Source organism: Mastigoproctus giganteus, chromosome 3, assembly GCF_048544385.1.
Source record: "Mastigoproctus giganteus isolate SK-2022 chromosome 3, ASM4854438v1, whole genome shotgun sequence".
In the NCBI taxonomy this organism is placed as follows: Eukaryota; Metazoa; Arthropoda; class Arachnida; order Uropygi; family Thelyphonidae; genus Mastigoproctus; species Mastigoproctus giganteus.
This window is the reverse complement of record NC_143577.1, coordinates 71,620,516-71,636,292: the sequence shown is the minus strand read 5'-3', so window position 1 is coordinate 71,636,292 and position 15,777 is coordinate 71,620,516. Positions and strand designations below refer to the sequence as shown.

Sequence of the window (15,777 nt, the reverse complement as noted above, 5' to 3'; positions counted from 1 at the left end):
GTTCCCAAACTTTTTCGTGTCACCGTCCCCTAAATGCATCCCCAACTCCCCACCCCCCAGTCCTAACTTATAAAAATATTTTTCAGAGTGGCAGACTGCACGCCCCAATGAGGAAGATAATAAAAATTCAAAACAGTAATGATTAATTGCACATTTATTTCAAATCCAATAAAAGTTTTATTATTATATGTAATTTATTTTTCTGTAAATTTTTAATGCAAGGGATGGGCTTGATGACATAATACCAGTTTCTCGATGTCCGGTTTAAAGTCTCTTAGAAGGAGTCTTAAATCACAACATTCAGTAATCTGGAGTCAATTTCTTTGCTGGGAAATAAGTTGGATGACCACACTAAACCACATTCTACTAAATATGAGGTTGGGAATGCAATAAATGGCTTCTTAACTGATCACAGTGCAGGATAGTGATCAGAAATTTTCTTCTGTAACCAAAACTCTTGATAAGATTTCTTAAACTTCGGTTTCAGCTCAATGTCATTTTGTAACTCAATTAGTTCTTCCTCTAATACCCAAACTTCCTCAATATCTAAAAATGGATTCATCACCCAATCTGGAATTTCAGACATATCTTTATGCAGCGTATCCAAATGGTCACAAAAGACTTGCAGATCATCATCCTGTATTCCACCAATCTTTTCTAGCACTGGCAGAGATTGATATAGCTCACGATGGCCTAAATTGCACTTGAATAACGTTAACTTTGAAATAAAAATGAATGGATATACAGATAATTTCCTTGCAACTGTAAATTAATTTCATTGAACTTTACAAACAGCTTAGACAAATATGCAATGCCATGCCTGATACCTATAAGTTTATCACTGAGAAAAGCATCCTTCTCTTAAAAGACTCCACGTCAGAGTCAAAAAGATTATAAAAGCCTCTTACGCAGTTGCCTTCTCCACAAAAAGCTCCCGGAATAGTCTATCGTTGAGAGCATGGGCTTTTATTTTATTAACACAAGTAATGACAGTGTGAATGACTTGTGAAGGCAATCACTGAGGTTTTTTGCAACCAGTTGACGATGGATGACACAGTAAAGTAAAGACATTTGGTACAACTTTCTTCAAGTACACAACACACCCACCATTGTTCCTAAGGATGATAGTTCCTGAAAACGATGTACTCAGACGAGGGTGCGTGATTTTCACTTATAATTTAAAAACAGAATCTTGTCAGTTCTGCACACCATTCGTGTGAAACCCTGTGTAATTACTTAACAAATAGTCATGCTATGTGCTAACCTGAACAATAGTAAATAAGCGATCAACACACTTGGGAAAGTCCGGCCTAAAACGGTCCCCCTGCCCTTCCCCTTGCTTCTTTGCGCCTCCCTAAGTAAACTCACCACCCTCCAGGGGGCGGTACCGCCCACTTTGGGAACCACTGCTGTACACCCTCACCCACCTGATGTACATGAATGACATCAACCTCTACACAGCAACCAAGAAGCAACACCAGCAACTACTCCAGATCACCGAAGAATTCAGCAATGATATCTGGATGGAATTTGGTTGAGACAAATGAAAGATACACAGATTGCATCAGGGGAAATCAGTCAGCTGAAACTACAAAGTGCAAAATGGTAAAGAGATCGAAGCCATGAGAGAGGGGGAAACTTACAAATACCTGGGAAGAATGCAAGCTCAGCAGTTACAACACAAGGAAATCAAGATTTGCCTGACCAAAAAAATACTACCAGAGACTAAGAAGTCTGCTGAAAGCAAAGCTGAATGGAGGGAACACAGGTTTGGTTTTTTTTTTTTTTTTTTTTTTTTTAGGAGCATTAGCAACTAAGGCCATATTGCTCCGGGATATGCGGTGGTCATTCCTTGACCTTTCCGCATCCTCCGTATTTGGTGGTGACGGGCTCGAACCCCGGTCTAATCAAGAAGCGTGTGCTACGCACTGCTGCTCCTTCCCACCTGGCTACGGAGGCGCCAGGGAACACAGTTAAAGTCATAAACACCAATGCAGTCCCAGTGCTAACATACTCCTCGGGGATCATAGATTGGACTAACACTGAGATGGAGGATATCACGAGAAAGATAAGGACAATGATGTCCAAGAGCTGCCAACACCACCCGAAGTCAGCCATGATAATCCTGAGCTGGATATCATCATTCTTCTCTTTCTTGGTGATTCCCTTCTACTTCTCTCTCTCTCTCAGGATTTTTTTTTAGGCCGGTGCAGCATAGGCCTCAGGCTTCCTTGCACCATATAGCTAATAATAATAGATTGGAAAGAGGGAGGGTAGGGGCCTGATAGACCTAATCAAGCAGCATAAAACAGCGATAGCTAACCTTAAGGATTACTTCCAAAAAAAATGCAGCTACACTACCAGATAAGGAAGCTACACATAAGGAAGATAGACAAGGGGCATACCCCACTCAACCTAAGCAGAGAAGTCCGCTCCTGCCCAGACAGCACAAACAAAGCTAGAAATATGAACAAAGAAGACACTATACTGACTTCCATCACGACCACATAGATAAAATTTCTTCCAATGCATGGCTCATGAGTGGGATGCTCTTCCCTGAGACTGAAGGATTCATGCTCGCCATCCAAGACCAGGTAATCAACACTATAAACTATAGAAAATACAACCTCCGGAGTGTCAGATGACACAGAATGGTATTAAGGGTAAGTTGCTACAATGGATAAAAGGATGGTTAAGTGGGAAAAGACAGAGGGTGGTAATCAATGGGTGCTGCTCTTCGTGGACTAATGTTATTAGTGGAGTCCCACAGGGTTCGGTGTTGGGTCCTTTGTTGTTTTTTATATTTATCAATGATATTGATGAAGGTATATCAGGCTTAGTGTCGAAGTTTGCAGATGATACAAAGGTTGGCAGGGTTGTTAATGACAGTAATGGCAGTGTGCTACTGCAACAGGATCTATATAATTTGGGCAGATGGGCTAAGAACTGGCAACTAAAGTTTAACCTTGACAAATGCAAAGTAGTACATATGGGTAGAGGTAACCCCAGAGAAACATACCAACTCTGTGGTACTACACTTAAGGTGGTAGAAAATGAAAAAGACCTGGGAGTAAGTGTGCAGTCAGATATGAAGTTTTCTGAGCAATGCAGACAGGCTTCCAGGGCAGGTCATGGGGTTTTGTCAATGATGTATAGGAATTTTGCTAGCAGGGAAAGGGAGGTGATTGTCCCTCTGTATAAGGCAATGGTCAGGCCATGCCTTGAGTACTGCGTACAGGTCTGGAGGCCTCATTTTAGAAAGGATGTAGATTTGCTTGAACGTGTACAGAGAAGGACAACAAGATTGGTGAGGGGAATGAAGGGATCCTCTTACCAAGAGAGGCTTAAGTTCTGCAAATTGCAGTGGCTGGAGACTAGGCACCTGTGTGGTGATCTGATTGAGGTGTATAAGGCCTTGAATGGGTTGAACACGCTGAATTCTGATGGAATCCTTCCACTTGTTTAGATTACGAACCTAAGGGGGCATAAATTCAAATTAAGAAAAGACAGATGTAGAATAGATGTGCAAAAATTTGCCTTTAGCCAGCGGGTGGTTAATTGCTGGAACAAACTTCCATCTGTTGTTGTTGTGGAAGTTGATAGGTTGAATAAATTTAAGGAGTAACTGGACAGGCATTTGGATGAAATGGTGTGTTTTTTTTTGGCTGATGCTGCATAAGCTCATACACTTGCTTTCTTGCATCACATACCACTACTACTACATGTCGATGATGCCACCTGGCCTCAGAAACGATCCAAAACATCACCGCAGGATGCAAGTGTAGACATTACCAGGTCATCAGGATAATACATCATAACCTAGCAAGGAAATGCCAGTTGATCAAAGAAAGTCAGTACTAGAAATCCGAAACCACAAGCTGTACTAGGACTGCACCATAATAAAGGGCAACACTATCCCGCACAAAAGACAGGACATAACCCTTGTCAACAAGACGGAAAAGGTTACCTAACTGATTGACACAGTGGTGCCCAACACTGGCAACCTCCAGAAAACGCATGAGGAAAAAATCAGGAAGCACACGAACCCAAGATAGGAGATCAAAGAGATGCAGCATATGCAATGACCATCCCAATCATTGTTGCAACCACCAGTATGGTGTCAAAGACTCAGCATAACAGCCTAGCAGCAATGGGTCTACCAGAAAACACCTACAAGGAACTCCAGAAAGTTGCAATCTTGAACACCAATAGGATAGTAATAGTAATGGAGACATGTGATGCAAGAAAGCAAGCATATGAGCTTATGTAGCATCAGCCAAAAAAAAAAAAAAAAAAAACCAATTTCCACATCCCTTAACCTCTAAAATTTTGTCCAGTTCCTCCTTGAATTTATTTACGTTATATACGTCCACAAGAACAGATGGGAGTTTGTTCCAGCAATTAACCACCAAGTGGCTAAAGGCAAATTTCTACACATCTATTCTACAACTGTCTTTCCTCAAAATATAGCAATAAAACAGTAAATATAGCACTTTACCTTGACAAGATATGAAATTTGCTTGATTGATATTTCTGTTCACCGACATTTTCTTTTTTTTTTTGGATTGTAAAATTTATAACAGTAAAAAATATAAGCAACGACAAACAAGGGACACAAAAATTGCACAAGTTTACGAAGCTCAAAAAAAAAATAGGAATGAAGAGAAGATTCTGAAAATTATTTCTGTTTATCATATGACTGAAGATTTCATGGAAAGGGAAACACATTTCACCATAAAATAACGTAAAAACCCACAGAATTCCGGCTATCGGTATTATCACAAATGCAGTAAGATCGAGTTTACTACCCGTTTTTAATTAGATTGCATTAACTGAAAAGCCCAATAAACTGGGAACTGCAAATTGTTTTTATTGTTTTATGGTAGTGATTTTACTGCTTAATTTAGTGATTTTAAAAAGAAAAGTAATTTTGCAATTACCTTTATCTTCACCTTCTTTTACCTTCATTTCTCTTTTCCTTTTCCCACACTTTCCAACATTACAGTTATAATCAAACTATGTAAATTCAAGTGGCTCACTATCCAATGTTTTGTTGAATGCCTAATATGGCAGATGCAGGTGTTCTTTTTTTTTCTTTCTTTTTTTTAAAATTCAACTGAATGCTTCCATATCCATATTTAGAATATGGACTAAGCAGTGTCAGTTATATTCCAATAAAGTTTCTTTCATTGTAAACAAAATTTTAAGCATAGGTGGAAGTAAAAAATAACTTATTGTACTGAATTTTTCTTCTAAACTATTTCATTCAAACAAGACAAGCAAAGCACTAATAAGAAGTTGGGCAGGACTTAAGAAATATTTTGGATATATAAAATTTTAATTAAAATGGCACTTGTTCTAACAGGATTTTAAACATCTATTAGAATTACCATTAGCATTAGTTGATGCATATGATGCAAGAAAGCAAGCTTATACAGCATCGGCCAAAAAAAAAAAAAAAAAAAAAAAAACCTTCGCATTTCACCCATCCTGTCACTCCAAATGTTTGTCTAATTCAGCTTTAAATTTATTTCAGCTATCAAATTCCACAACAACAGATGGAAATCTTCCAGTAATCAATTACCCGCTGGCTAAAGGCAAACTTCTACAACTCTCTCCCCTCAATTTGGATCTATGCCCCCTCAGGTTCTTAATCTGAGCAAGCGGAAATATCCTGTTGAGCCTGCTCAAACCATTCAAGACCTTATACGCCACGATCAGATCACCTCGCAGGTGCCTAGTCTCCAAATGCTGCAACTTGCAGAACTTAAGCCTTTCTTTGTAAGCGCACATGGAAGGCTGGAGGTTGCTTTGTTCCTCTCACCAATCTTGTTTGTTGCCCTTCTCTGTACCCGTTCTAGCAACTCTACATCCTTTCTAAAATGAGGCCTCCAGACCCGTATACAGTACACAAGGTGTGACCTGATCATTGCCTTACACACAGGGATAATCACCTCCTTGTCTCTGCTAGCAAAATTCCTATATATCACTGAAAAAACTCCATGACCTGCTCTAGCAGCCCGTATGCACTGCTCAGAGAACTGCATATCTGACTGCACAATTACTGCCAAGTTTTTTTTATTCTCCACCTCCCAGAGTGTAGTACCACACAGTTGCTACATTTCTCTTGAGTTACTGCTACTCACATGGAGTACTTTGCATTCGTCAATGTTAAACTTCAATTGCCACTTCTCAGTCCATCTGCTTAACTTTTCTAGATCCTGTTGCAGTAGCATACTGTATTTACTGTCATTAACAACCATGCCAATCTTTGTATCATCTGCAAACTGGACATTAAGCCTGATATACCTTCATCGATATCATCGATAAATACACAAAACAACAATGGGCCAAACCCCGGGGGACTCCACTAATAACATTAGTCCACGTAGAGCAGTGTCCATTTATTACCACTCTCTTTCCTGCTGTCTCACACTCAACCATCCCTTTATCCATTGCAGTAACTTGCCCTTAATGCCATACCGCTCCAATTTGTACCGCAGCCTTCCAACGTGCAATAGTATCAAAAAAATTTTGCATCCAGTTCCTTTGTGACCACATTGTAGCATCCAATCATACTGGTCAGACAAGATTTCCCCTTAACAAACCCATGCTTTGTATCAACTATTACTATAGTTCATACACAGCATGTCTTGTCTAGATGATCCTGTATCACCTCTTTAACCGGCGACTCCATTATTTTTCCCAGAACAGAAGTTAAACTAACAGGCCTATAATTATTTGCATCACCCTTTAAACCCCCTTTGCGAATTGAGAATTCATTTGACATCTCTAGTCCATGGGGACCTCCCCTGACTCTAAGGATGCTCTCATAATTATGGCTAAGGATTTGCTTACTTCCCTTGCTGCCTCCATTATAACTGGATAAATTCCATCTGTCCCAGGTGCCTTTTTTATGTTTAACTTCAATAATTTCTTCTCCACTTTGCTCTTAGTTATTACAGAATCACTTAGCTCCCTGTTAGAGTTTGATAAACTTCTAACACTCCCCTCCTTGAATAACTCCTCATGTGTGAATGTAGATGCAAAATACTCATTCAGTTTATCAGCTACTTGGGTAGGATCATCAATAGTCAAACCATCTATGTTAAGTGGACCCAATCTGATTCATCCCCTTCCTTCTAGAGTTTACATAAGTAAAGAACGTTGATGTTTTTCTTTGCATCCTTTGCCAAAGATTTTTCATAATCTGCTTTCACCTGCCTAACCTCCTTTGTAACTTGATTATAGACTAGCTTATATCTGCCACAGGCTTCTGTGTCACCTGATAATTTATATGCATCCCATGCATTTTTCTCCTCTGCCATGAGCCTCATTAATTCATCTGACATCATTTAGGCCTGAACCTTGAACAGTATTTCTTAGTTGGTATGAAAAGCTTGGTAGCCTCCAAGATTAAGTCCCTGAAGGAACTTAATCTTGGAAGCTACCCATTTAGATTTTACTGTTGGTAACATCATCAGTTGATACCACTATATAGAATTTAAAAACTGTCTGAGACCACCTTTACGAAAATAAAAATCCTTCCCTTTACCCTTGATGGCAGTTACATCTACTACTACTACTACATCTTTAAATAAATCCCACATCAGTACACTGTGATCACTGTCACCTAGTGGTTCCTTTATCTGCAAATTGTTAATGCATGAATAATCACTGCTGATAATCAGATCAAGGATATTACTCCCTCTGGTTGCCCCTTGAACATGTTGCTGTAGAAAACAATCCTCCAATAAATCCACAAGTCTTGCTAGCAAACAGGGAGTGACCAACCCAAAAGTTCTTAAGACTTGTGGTTTTCAATTCTGATCTGCATCGCTGAATACTTTTTTAATTAGTGAAGAATAGATGTAAAACAATCCATAAACAATACATGCTGGTATACAAACTGTCCTGTGGATGAGTGCTAATTACTAAATATATTATTTGTTTTAATTATCAACTGTACCAATTGAATAAAGAAAAAAAATTTATGAGATGCACCATTTAAAATTACTACTTGGCTCTTCTTATCAACAAAAATATTGAGTGCTGCATATAACAAAACAACACACCTATCCATGTGACTGTTCTGTCATGCCTGCTGGAGGGTCAACAATTTTAAATTCCTAGTAGATGTGCAAAAAATCTGATGTAAGTTGGAGCATACCTAGATATTTAACTCTACTACATACATACATACTTTGATTTTAACACAATTAATGATACAAGATCAAAGATCAAACTATACTGAAGACAAACTAAAATCCACATTTAGTCTAACAGATATTTACCCCCGATTCCTTTAATTTTTTCATGGCACTTGGTTTTCCAAGGTGTTCATTGCAGTTTAATTGAAACTGCAGGTGAAATTAGGTTATATTCTAATTCTAATATCAACTTTTTTTTTTTTAATGAATCAAAAAAAAAAAAAAAAAAAATTTGTTTATAAACAGATCATTTCTTCAAGAACAGATGCATAACTGTTCTACAGGACCTATCAAAAACAGCTGAGCTAAGTTTACCGACAGATATTATTATTAGCCAGGCATATGACATTACCATTTCCCCATAGCCACAAATCATTTGAAAATACAGCTACAAAAACACAGATGAACAATAATAGAGGTGATTACAGAATCAGAAATGCTATCTCTTCTTCTTTAAGTAGATACAACCATATTATTTTTACACTCATCTATAACCTTCCTTATTGTTTAAGCCAGGATTTGTACATGTTATTTGCATCAAATGTTAGCAGCCTACACAAAGCACAATGAAAGTCCACTAAAACAAGAACTAAGAAAATCAGAAAAAAGGCTCATTATGAATTCTTGTTAGTGCCAAATTACAGGTTAGTTGCATAAATACTTACTTAGAGAGAGAGAGAGAGAGAGAGAGGAGAGAGAGAGAGAGAGAGACGAGAGAGAGAGAGAGAGAGAGAGAGAGAGAGAGACTGGTATATTTAATTGGCACTTGCTTAAAATCTCTATCCAGTGTAATTATCTTTACATAAGTACAACCAAGTGGTATCCTGCACATGAATATTTACAGGATCTACTGAAATGTATTCAGCATCTTGCATTTTCTTCCTCTTTTCTATCACAGACAATAACATCTCTAATGTTATTCTTATTCAAACCTGGCAATAATGGTGGCATTCCAATGTGTAGCAAAAGAGCAGGTCACCCAACCAAAAGGTGCCCAAATTTGGGGGGGGGGGGGGGAATATATATATATATATATATATTTTATTTTGCTTGAACAATGCCAATATTTCATCTTTTCTCAATAAATTCCAATATTTACTGTATGTAACTTTTTAAGTTTTAATAAAAATTTTAAAACATGCTATTTGTTTTACACCTTTTATTTTCAAAATAACAAAAAAAAAAAATTAATTCTGCAGAAAATTACAATAAAATATTATAGTACATTCAATACTGTTAGTTCTATTTTCACAGCTTCATTTCAAAATTTATTTCAAATTGATGCTTCACAGCATGCAAAAATTTAAATAATGTATAACTGCTTCCTGCAAAGTACTGTCCATCGAGGAGAATACCAGTTTCATGTTTTTGTATTTATTATGCGTAAATAATAATAAATCTTTCAAAAACAACTTGGGTAAGGATGCAGATATTTATTTAACTTATGATGAGGGCGCCTCCGTAGCCAGAGTGGGAAGGAGCAGCAGTGCGTAGCACACGCTTCTTGATTAGACCGGGGTTCGAGCCCGTCACACCAAATACGGAGGATGCGGACAGGTCAGGGAATGGACCACTGCATATCCCGGAGCAATGTGGCCTTAGTTGCTAATGCTCCTAAAAATCCAATAACAACAACAACAACAACTTATGAGAGAAAAAAATAAGTAACCTAAAACTAAAAAAACAAAACAAAAAACACTATACTATCAGTGCTTGTCCAGTATCATGCCACTCTTCAAGCAAAAAGCTAAACAGCTACAAAGATGGTGGTGGGTTACCAAACAGTGTCTTGAATGCAATTTCTTGTATAAAACCATAAAAAATATCACTTCAACAACTCCTGCATATTTTTAAGCATTGATTAATGGTCAATAAGGGAATGACATTTTGAGGGGCACACATCAGTTATCCTCCACCACCACTGCCAGGTTTAAGAACAGTGAAGGACAATCAAGGTAACCAAAACTCGCAGTTTTACTTTTACTGGAAATGCTCTTCGCACAGCTATTTATCATTTAAAATGGTGTCTCTAAGTCCACATCTATTTCATTTCTATCACAGTAAACTCTCTAATGGAAATGAATTTTATATGTTTTCCCAAGAAAAGTAGCTAACAGAATTTTAATAAGTACCATGCTTTCCAAATGCAAACTTCATAGTGCAACAAGCATATCTATAATTATAATTACATCTTGGCTATTATGTGATGCGCTGACCGTATAAACTTGCTTCTATGACTTTTAAGAAAGAAAACATGATATCACCTGCTGCCAAGTGGCATAAACAGCGGTTAAAATTAAACAAAAGATGCATAGTTGTTTGAAGAATATTACATTTTTTGTTGAAATTTAAATTTGTTATATAGAAAAGTCTCATATTTACAAAGCATCCACACATTATTTCTGGATAATTTCCTTTTAATGATTTCAAACTCATAGTACGTGGCACAGTAAATGTCTTGTTATAGGTGTACCTGTAACAATGGACTTTCATTGCATTTGACACTTACCACCAGAAACTGCTTGCTATAGCCAGGAACTTGTTATACCCATGTTCATCATTTGCAAGTTACTATATATAAATAAAAAATAAGAATTTTTAGTCACCATTTTTAGACAAAAAATGGTTTTGGCCTTTAGATTTGATTTTATAGCCTAAATAACTTCACTTTAATGGCTTAGTTATGAAAATTTTTATTAAAAAAAAAAACTCACCACTACTCAGCATCTGGGGCAAACAATTTAATACTAATGGTAGTACAGTTTTCCCACCAAGGGCACATGCCAGGCGATCAAGAGAAGCTTCTCCAACAACAGGATCACTAAGAATGGAAAAATAAGTTTGGTTTTTTTTTCATTTTTTAGAAAAACTTTTTTTTTTTTTTTTTTTTTTTTTGTTAAACAGATATGCCTTAAACACTGGACAGAACAAATCTATGTTAACAAATGACATCTGAAACATTTTATACAACCTTACTACACTATTATTTAAGCACGCATGGAAGACTACTGTACAAACTGGAGAGTAATGGTATTAAGGGCAGTTGCTACAATGGATAAAAGGGTGGTTGAGTGACTGAAGTCTCATATTTAGTGGTAATTAATATTCTTTGTGGACTAATGTTATTAGTGGAGTCCCCAAGGGTTCGCCATTGGGCTCACTGTTGTTTTGTATATTTATCAATGATATTGATGAAGGTATATCAGGCTTAATGTCCAATTTGCAGATGATACACATGTTAGCAGGTTTGTTAATGACAGTAACGGTAGTGTGCTACTGCAACAGGATCTAGACAAGTTGGGCAGATGGGCTAAGACGCGGCTACTGAAATTTAACATTGACAAATGCAAAGTACTGCATATGTGTAGAAGTAACCCCAGAGAAACGTACCAACTGTGTGGTACTATTTAGGGTGGTAAAGAATGAAAAAGACCTGGGAGTAATTGTGCAGTCAGATATGAAGTTTTCTGAGCAGCACATACAGGCTGTCAGAGCAGGTCATGGGATATAGAAGAATTTTGCTAGTATGGAAAAGGAGGTGATTATCCTTTTGTATAAGGCAATGGTCAGGCCACACCAAGTACTGCATACAGGTCTGGAGGCCTCATTTTTGGAAGGATGCAGAGCGGCTGGAATGAGTACAGATAACCGTGACAAGATTGGTGAGGGAAACAAAGTGGTCCTCTTACCAAGAAAGGCTTAAGTTTGCAAATTGTAGCATCTGGAGAGTAGGCACCTGCAAAGTTTTCTGACTAAGTAGTAGTAGTAGTGGCATGTGATGCAAGAAAGAGATGTATAAGGCTTTGAATGGCTTGAGCAGGCTCAATGCTGATGGGATTCTTCCTCTTGTTCAGATTACAAACTTGAGGGGACATAAATTCAAATTGAAAAAAGACTGTTGTAGAATAGACTTGCTGAAATTTGCCTTTAGCTAGCAGGTAGTTAATTGCTGGAACAAACTTCCATCTGTCATTGTGGAAGATGATAGCTTAAATAAATTCAAGGAAGAACTGGACAAACTTTTAGAGTGAATGGATGGGTGAAATGTTTTTTTTTTTGGCTGATGCTATATAAGCTTGCTTTCTTGCATCATATGCCTCTACTACTACTGGTGGTATCAACAGTTCAATGCAGATTGTGCCCCAAAAACACCACTATATCATGAAATTTCATGACTGCCTCTTTCTTTGACTACTTTCCGACCATGTTCATTTTACTATTACTACACTCTTATTGTTGCTCTGCTGCTGCTGCTGCTGTTCATATTACAAGGTTCTATGGTATCATTTCCTGATCAAATTTTATCATTCATATGATCTACATATTATTACCATACAACTATACTTCTGTCATCTTGCCATTTTGTTCCATTAGAGTTTAAATATTCTTTGAATGCATAATAACTTTATGGAACCATTTCTTCCACAATGAGCAAAAATTATTTCCTTTTTTATTGTTACTGTGATCTCTTTATTACACTCTGTGGAGCTTTTTTTAAAGTAAACAGAATTCACACCTCCTTGGGCCTCCTCCTGATTCAGATAAGGCTGAATCATGTAGTGATATGCTGATAATCAGAATAGTATTTTTTTTTTTTTTTTCAGTGCATACATTATATTCATGTTTCATGAAGGTGCTAGCTTTTCTTAGGTCTACTTAATAAGATGTATAGAATTTGTGCACCACATCAGGTGCCCAAATTGTAGATTATGCACATTTTAATATTGTTATTATGTATATATCAATATTATTATTATGTATATATCAATATTATATTGAAATAATAGATTATGCACATATCAATGGGCATCCAACACGCTCTCTTTGCTAATTGAGAAGGCAACTCACTCCTTCAAAACACAGAGATATCCACACGTTTCAGAAAAAACGTGCATGTGAAATAAAATGTTTAGGCAAAAAGGCCTGTGCTCTGGATTCATATTCAATAAAGTATAGTGCCAGGTGGGCCTCCTCCATCCATGATGATGAAGGATGCCTCCCTCATCCGAAAGCTATGTATTACTTTCCTGTATTTTTTACCTGTGTTTTTGTTCATAGTAAGCATTAAACATATTTTTACCTGCAACCTGTTATTTTCTTTTCGTTTTGCTCTGTGGCACAATACTTTATTGAATAAAATGTTTAGGTTCATTTCTATAATAGGTTACTTTCTCCCCTTCATCTAGCAAGTGATAAGATCTAAAACTAGCACATGCACACAAATGTGCACACATAATTAGGTGACACAAATAATCTACTATTTTTATATGTTTTATGTACTATTTACATTAATATACTAAAAAACCATTGGAAATAGACTTTATCAACAAAAAAAGTTTTAAAATTTTAGCAAAACAGCATTAAATTTTCAAAATTGAAAATGTAATATGATATGTGATTACACAAATGATATGGCAAGAAGAATTACTGGAAGCAGTTTAACCAAATTTGTACATTTCAATAATAAGCAATTAAGTACAGCATCAAAAATTTTTGCAAGCAACCATATTAAGAAAACGAATATATATTCTTCACACTTGCCTTTCGTTATCATCGTCATCATCATCAGCAAATTCCCATTCCTCATCTTCATCCAAATTAACCATCATATTGAACACTTGAGGAACTTAAAAAAAAATTGCTCAGTCATCATACATGGACAAAAAGAATATAGAATTATAGTGTAATTTACAAACACCATGAGTTTCTCAGAAGTAATTCATAAATCAAGAACAATTTCCTCATAAATATAATGGGAGAATGTGTGCCAAAAACAAAAATCACATTTCTGTTACAGTATGGCTAGATAGTAAAAACAAAGCTGAACCACTCAAATTAAGCAAATCCATTATCCACCACCAATGTTATTATTATGCAATAATTTTCCAATATTTTGGATATTTTTAAGAAAATCCAGCAAACTTGAGAATTAGCAAACTTTGTTCTTAAGTTAGATGTGTCTAAACAAGCACAAAAGAACCAACTGTGCAGGATGAAGTTTGCAACATTGGCCTCCCTGACCTGATTTGTGGTACTCTTACAGATCAACTTGTACCTGTTGTAGGCTTCAGTACTTTTCATCGCTCTGTAACTATCCCATGCTATCTTTTTCTGCTCTATTTGATCAGCCAGCTCTGCAGTGATCCATTTCGGCATCCTCCTCCTGCAATATTTTCTTAAAGGTATGTATGTACTCATGGCATCTATGATTTTTGCTTTAAAAGTATTTGCCATCCCTTGGCAATCTGCCTAGTTCAGAGATGCCATACAGTGCCTTAAACTGTCAAAGTCCTCTTTCTGAAGTTAAAACTTGTGCCTTTACCTTTAACTACTGCAACGTCTTTCTTCATCTTCCAGCTGATTATTGTTTGATCATTTCCTGACTGGTTCCTGTACTTTAAGCTCTGTGAAATCATCTGATTCGTTAGTAATGATGAGGTCAAGAATATTCTCGCCCCTAGTACTTTCTCCAACATGCTAGTACAAATAATAATAATCTAGTTTATTTTTAAAAAAATTTTCCCCATTGTGAGTTTCCCTTCCACTTATTCCAATCAGTCTGGGGTGTCACGCATAATAAGACATTCAATTTTAATTTCTGGTTGTGCATCGCTGATTTCAACAGAATACAGAGCTGAAATGCCATATAGGTTCGGCCATTGTTTAACATAGTAATTACTTGCTCCGGACAACTTTGATATTACTGCTTACTTTTAAACCCTAAGTGGTGAAGTTAATTACTCTTCAAAAGCGCTAGTGTTTCATATTATTATTATTAAGATGATTGGCTCACTACAAACTGGTTTTTGCCTAGTTGTAAGTTTTGTGTCCTATAATTATGTATAATTATAGCCATAGAGGCAGCCACTGCTTCTTCCTCATGGTGGTAAACAAAGGCCTTTGTTTGCCATTGTCGATCACGTGACCACAAGAACTGTATCTGACTGGTGGCTCCGGCTTAGCTGCTGATAGCCACTTTATTACTAACTTGTCTCAAATAGCAATAATATTACTGTGATATGACTGATGACATCAAAAATATTATTATGATTACATGTTTATTGCATAACTGTCTGTTGTATAATTGATTTGAACTGAATTATTGTCTATATTGTTTGAAGTGTGCATTATGGGTAACTCTTCTTGAACCATTAAAACTTGACACATCCAGGTACATATGCTAATTTAGTAACCAGCAGTGCCCCTACCAAATTCATCCAGCTTCACAAAAATCAGGAGTTTGCAGAATTTTCTGAAATAAATCAGGAGACTCTTCCCTGGGATATAGAACCCTCAACCCAAAACTGATCACATATTATGACTTCCTACGATGCTACAACTGTAAATTTTTCATCCCAAACAGGTAATCAGCATACTACAATGAGTTCCCATTATGGCATGTGCTCTTCATCTGAAAAGCCATATGACCCAGAGCTCCTTCTCTCTCCCGAATCTGGAGGTAAACCTTGGAGGAGGAAGAAAACCAATAGGAGGTCCAGGGGTAGGCCTCTTCCATCCTCTCCTAATCCCTCACCTGGCAATGGAACCAGCAGAGCCTCTGCTCCCC

General features: G+C 36.9%; 1 protein-coding gene across 1 annotated transcript in view; it reads right to left on the bottom strand.

Moving 5' to 3' along the window:
- Positions 1-15,777, bottom strand: part of Karybeta3 (karyopherin beta 3) — a 328,330-nt gene that overhangs the window by 151,003 nt on the left and 161,550 nt on the right. The window contains exons 9-10 of the mRNA XM_090369326.1: positions 13,752-13,836; positions 10,925-11,031 (exon numbers count right to left, since the gene is read on the bottom strand). Of these exons, the coding sequence (XP_090225452.1) occupies positions 10,925-11,031; positions 13,752-13,836 (192 nt within the window). The remainder of the gene's footprint in view (positions 1-10,924; positions 11,032-13,751; positions 13,837-15,777) is intronic.